General features: G+C 42.2%; 1 protein-coding gene across 1 annotated transcript; it reads left to right on the forward strand.

Annotated features, from left to right (window-relative positions):
- Positions 1–4,392, forward strand: OSTC (oligosaccharyltransferase complex non-catalytic subunit). Its single transcript, XM_054295791.1, has 4 exons — positions 1–200; positions 412–505; positions 2,070–2,267; positions 3,351–4,392. Exons 1-4 carry the CDS (start codon positions 62–64, stop codon positions 3,367–3,369), a joined length of 450 nt encoding a protein of 149 aa, XP_054151766.1. The 5' UTR covers positions 1–61; the 3' UTR covers positions 3,370–4,392.
- Positions 4,393–4,798: the final 406 nt, after the last annotated feature.

Genomic DNA, 4,798 nt, shown 5'->3' on the forward strand with positions numbered 1-4,798 from the left:
GAGCGGACAGCGCCGGCAGGGAGCAGCGGGGCCGCGGCCGCCCCGGGACCGCACGGCGGCCATGGAGACGCTGTACCGCCTGCCCTTCGCCGTGCTCGAGTGCCCCAACATCAAGCTGAAGCGGCCGAGCTGGGTGCACATGCCCTCGGCCATGACCGTGTACGCGCTGGTGGTCGTGTCCTACTTCCTCATCACCGGAGGTGAGGCCGGGCCGGGCCGGGTGAAGGGGAGGCCCCGCTGACGGAGCGGCTCTCCCTCGGTCCTGTCCCGGGTGGCAGAGCCGCGGCTGAGCCCTGTCCGGGCCCGAACCGCCCGCAGAACACGAGCCTGGGCATCCCCCAGCGCGCCCGCGGGGTCGGGGCGGCTCTCGCTGCTGCGAGTCAAACTCAGTGCTTGCTTTCCTCCCCGCAGGAATCATCTATGACGTGATCGTGGAACCTCCCAGCGTGGGCTCCATGACAGACGAGCACGGGCATCAGAGGCCGGTGGCTTTCTTGGCATACAGGTAAGAGCCCTGTTCCCGCCAGCGGCGTGCTGCAAATGCCTGAGCCCAAGGGAATAAACCCCGTCTTTCCGAGCTGTGCATCTGTCCCTTCCCTTCCCTTCCCTTCCCTTCCCTTCCCTTCCCCTGCAAGGCAGGAGTTGATTTATATCAGTTCTTGGTTTGCCAAGAACTATTTTTTGTGTTTTACAAAAACCTCACCCAACCAGCATTGAAACTAGTGGAAATCAAATGATTTAGTCCTAAAACTTTTAAAAATGAAAAGTCTGGTAAAAAGAAATTGGTTTGTGCTGGAGGTACTTATTTTTTCTGCTTGTCAGGTTGAGCTTTATACTGGATGCATTTGATCAATTTTTGTTGCAGAATATGTAATGTTTGGGAAGCTTTCGTTTTTTTCTGTTTTAAACTCTACTGTACTTGGGACTCTGGTGGTAACATTGTTACAAATGTGTAACAACAGGGTCTTCCTAGTGCCCTTGACTTCTATTACTGAAAATGGGCTGGAGACTCCTGGTAACAAACTGGTCTGAAGAGAGTTAAGTCTACTTTTTTAACTGGGGGGGATCTATGTATGTGGAAACAAATAATGATTTCTATTGAATACTAAAAAGGTGGTTGAATCGGTGAGGTCTGTGACATGGTTGATGTGACAGATTTTGGCTTGGACTAGATCTGTGCTTCAGACTGGGTTGGGCTGTTGCAATGTTGGTGAATCAAGTTGCTGCAGGGTGTTGTTAGCACTGTCATTTGTCAGTGTAAACAAGACAAGAGAAGATAAACTTGTTTGTTTCCAGGATATGAAGCAGTAATGATAATCTTTATTTCTGTATGGCCATCTACCGTAGTTTCATCAATGCCAGGTTTATGAGGTTGCTATTTAGGAGGATGGGAAAATGGCTTAGTGACTGTGGGAAGCAGGAGACTCATGATCCAGGTCCAAGATTATTTCTGCATCTCAGCTTCCTCACTCTCCATCTCTTTCCACTTGTAAGAAGGAGGTGCAGCTGCCTGGGCTGACAGAGAGCCCCAGGGGGCACCCCCAGGCTGGTCCTGCAATGGATCCATGCAGGCTCAGCAAGCAGGCAGCAGAACATCCTGCAGGATGTGTGCTGGAACCAGCAGATGTGCTTCCTGTGCTGCTGTTGTGCTTTGAGTGGAATTTGTGCTGAGAGGAGGATTGAGGCAGTCCTGCCTGAACATGGGCATGGAAATAAGGAGGTTGTGGTGTCATGCCTTGGGATCATCTGTATAACCAGGGACCTCCTTGGACTAGGTGGTTCTGCAATCCAGTGAGCTGGGTGGTAGCTGTTGGTATGCACAAATATGTATAAATCCTCCTGAGTGCTGCACTGGGCACCTTGCAGACTCTCAGTTCTGGACATTAATGTCTTGATGTAATTGTATAACATTTATTACATTTTTGTACTTGCTTTAGTTAGAAAGTCAGCCATCAAATTTAATCATCGTGTGTGCTTGTACAGCTCTAACATGTTGGGTAATAGGGTTTGAAATGTAAATAATTTCTTTAATCTTTTTCTGACTATTTTTACTTTTTTTTTCCCCTTAGAGTAAATGGGCAGTACATTATGGAAGGCCTTGCATCCAGCTTCCTCTTCACAATGGGTGGCCTAGGATTCATAATTCTGGATCGATCCAATGCACCAAACATCCCCAAGTTGAATAGGTTTCTTTTGCTCTTTATTGGATTTGTGAGTGTGCTTTTGAGCTTCTTCATGGCCAGAGTTTTCATGAGGATGAAATTACCGTAAGCGGTTTAACTATCTTATATCTTTCAGTCTTTGTTCTCTTTTGTGGCTCATGTGTGCTGTGTTTAATTTAGGAATAACAGAAATTATTCAGCTTGAATATAAGTTGCCTTTTCCACTGCTTTTTTTTTGAACAAGCTACCTTGAGTGAGGTGGGATGCTTTGGGAGTCAGCTTTCTCTAAGATCATGCTGTAGTTAAGAAAGGGTGACAGTTAGAAAATATGATTACTGAGTCTGACTTGCTCAGTGTACCTTAAAATTCATTGTATGTACTGGTCAGGTAAGTAGCTACAAAGTAGGCCTTTGAGGAATATGGAACTGTCGAAGTACTGTAGCTTTCAAGCTGTGCAAAATCCAAATGCAGGTTTTCTAGTTTTCCCCCCCCCTCTGTATTTTTTGTTCTGTTTAATTTAGAATACCTGAAACCTGGTGTTTAGAGTTACTGGTAGGTAATTTTTGGAGTAGCTCCATGAAGTGTTGAATTAATAGTGACAGTCATTCTTCTATTCTTGAATACTTTTTTTGGCCTCTGCAGAGTACTTTAAAAAAATTGTTTCATAACACACAAGTGATGGTTTCCCTGGCAACAGGTACCTGGATAGGGACCTACCCTATATTTTTTTGCTTGATTGATGCTCTATGGGTTTTTTGTTTCACTGAGTACACATGTGTGTACAACAGTTCTCATTCTGAAATTCATGAAAAGAACAGGGCTTCAGAGAAGTGGAAGAGACAACAGATTTGTGTGAAGTGTCAGAAAAGATTAGGTTGTATTGAATATCTTAACACTTGTAGTTTGCGTAAAGGGCAGACAAAAAGAACATTTCTTAGGGCATAATGTGGGCTTCAAAAATTCCAAACAATTACCAAAGTTGGATCAAGAACATTGCTAATGCATTTTCAGAGTTCATTGAAGAAAACCAGCTGAGGAAGGAGTGGGTAGTTAAGATGACCAAAGATCCTTGATCAGCAGAGGCTTTTGCAGTCTTAAATTTTGGTTTAAGATTGTGTGCCTCTTGATTTTTGAGGAGTGCTGCCTATGTTTGCTAACCTTTTGTCTAAATTAATTTTCTTTCTGTAGGGGCTACTTGATGGGTTAGTACCTCTTGTGCTGTGTGAAAGTTCAAGCTGAATTTCCTCCTCTTCATGAAGTATTTTAAGAAGAAACAGCAAGAAATGAGTTCCATAGTCACCATCAACAGCAGAGAGACCTGGCCACGAGAAACAACTAGGGAAAGAGTGCTTTCTCTGCAAACAAACTGGCACTAGCAGTGGCTGATCTGTAGTTTTCAAGCAATGTTTTATCATTTCTGATGTAGAGCTTTTGAAAAAGAGAAAGTTATATAGCTGAGTATTTCTTTTATATTCCATCTCAGTATGAAATAGAGAACCTACCTTTAGCTCTACCTGAAATGAGTACTCGCCATTGACGGTTCTTTGTTGCAGGTCTGTCTCCTCTTCCTGGTTTGGGACAATTATGTATGTGAATCAGAGAAGAAACACTCAAAACATTGATTTCCAAGTTGTAATCAGAAAATTAGTAACTTTGGATGCTTTACAGCCAGAATACAATGTGTCTGAAATTATTGTGAAGGCATCTTTGGCCTTAATATTAATGATATTAATGCTCTATGTGAGCAAATCCAGACATGCACTGGGAAGGGCAAGCTGTATGAATGTGCATTTTTTTAAGAAAAAGTGTACAAAAGGAGCCAAATAAAACTTATTTTCTAAAAAATTATTTTAAATTTGTGCAACTTGTAAAGCTTTTGCTTGTTTGTATGGACTGTTCTGCATTCAGACATGAGGTGCCATACCACGACCACGTAATTTCAGCTTTGATTTTCATTGTTGGATAATGATTTTTTTTTTTTAGTATCAGGGACAAGAAACCTCATTTTCCATGAATTTGTACTGTATGCAAACAACATGCTGTTATCAGTAGCCAAGAACACTTACTTCTGAAGCTGCTGCTTTTTTGTGTGAGGCAAAGTTCCAGTTTGATACGTCTTAATTTTAAAAGATTGAGTGTTGCTGAAATGTTTTAATTCAAGTAATGTATTGCATTTTGGGGGAAGGACAGATCCTTCTGAATCACCATAAATGTCTTTTTTTGCAATTCATATGTGTTTGAAGCACTATTTTAGTCAGTACAATAATATAAAGTAGAAAAGCTATTTATTCCTGTAATTGTGAAGTAAGCATTACTGTTCACATACTAATCAAATATCTGTGCTAGTTGTTAATCATCTGCCCTCAGGATATGTCACTTCCACTGCCACATCCTTATGAACAATGTGACACTTTTGCATCTGTTCATCTTACATGTTTGTCATTAAGATTTAAGGTAGTTTGATCTGTTTTATGAGGCTCATAACTGCAAAATTTCCAGTCTTTTTGACACAGTTATTTTTGGTCACTCTGGTTTTGGTGAGACATATGCTTACCTTCAGGGGGGAGTATTAATATTATGTAAGCAAATAACTGCATCTTAAGTTGTCTTTTTAAATACTCTGAGAGGTAAGTCAA

This window comes from Melozone crissalis, unplaced genomic scaffold, assembly GCF_028551555.1.
Source record: "Melozone crissalis strain CALT ecotype California unplaced genomic scaffold, PUWL_Pcris_2 ptg000006l_1, whole genome shotgun sequence".
NCBI classification, from domain to species: Eukaryota; Metazoa; Chordata; class Aves; order Passeriformes; family Passerellidae; genus Melozone; species Melozone crissalis.

Excerpts from the sequence above, each read along its gene's own strand:
- OSTC (XM_054295791.1), top strand. The coding sequence starts at position 62 with ATGGAGACGCTGTACCGCCTGCCCTTCGCCGTGCTCGAGTGCCCCAAC. Across the intron at positions 201-411 it reads CTACTTCCTCATCACCGGAG|GAATCATCTATGACGTGATC; the intron begins GTGAGGCCGGGC and ends TCCTCCCCGCAG. Across the intron at positions 506-2,069 it reads GTGGCTTTCTTGGCATACAG|AGTAAATGGGCAGTACATTA; the intron begins GTAAGAGCCCTG and ends TTTTCCCCTTAG.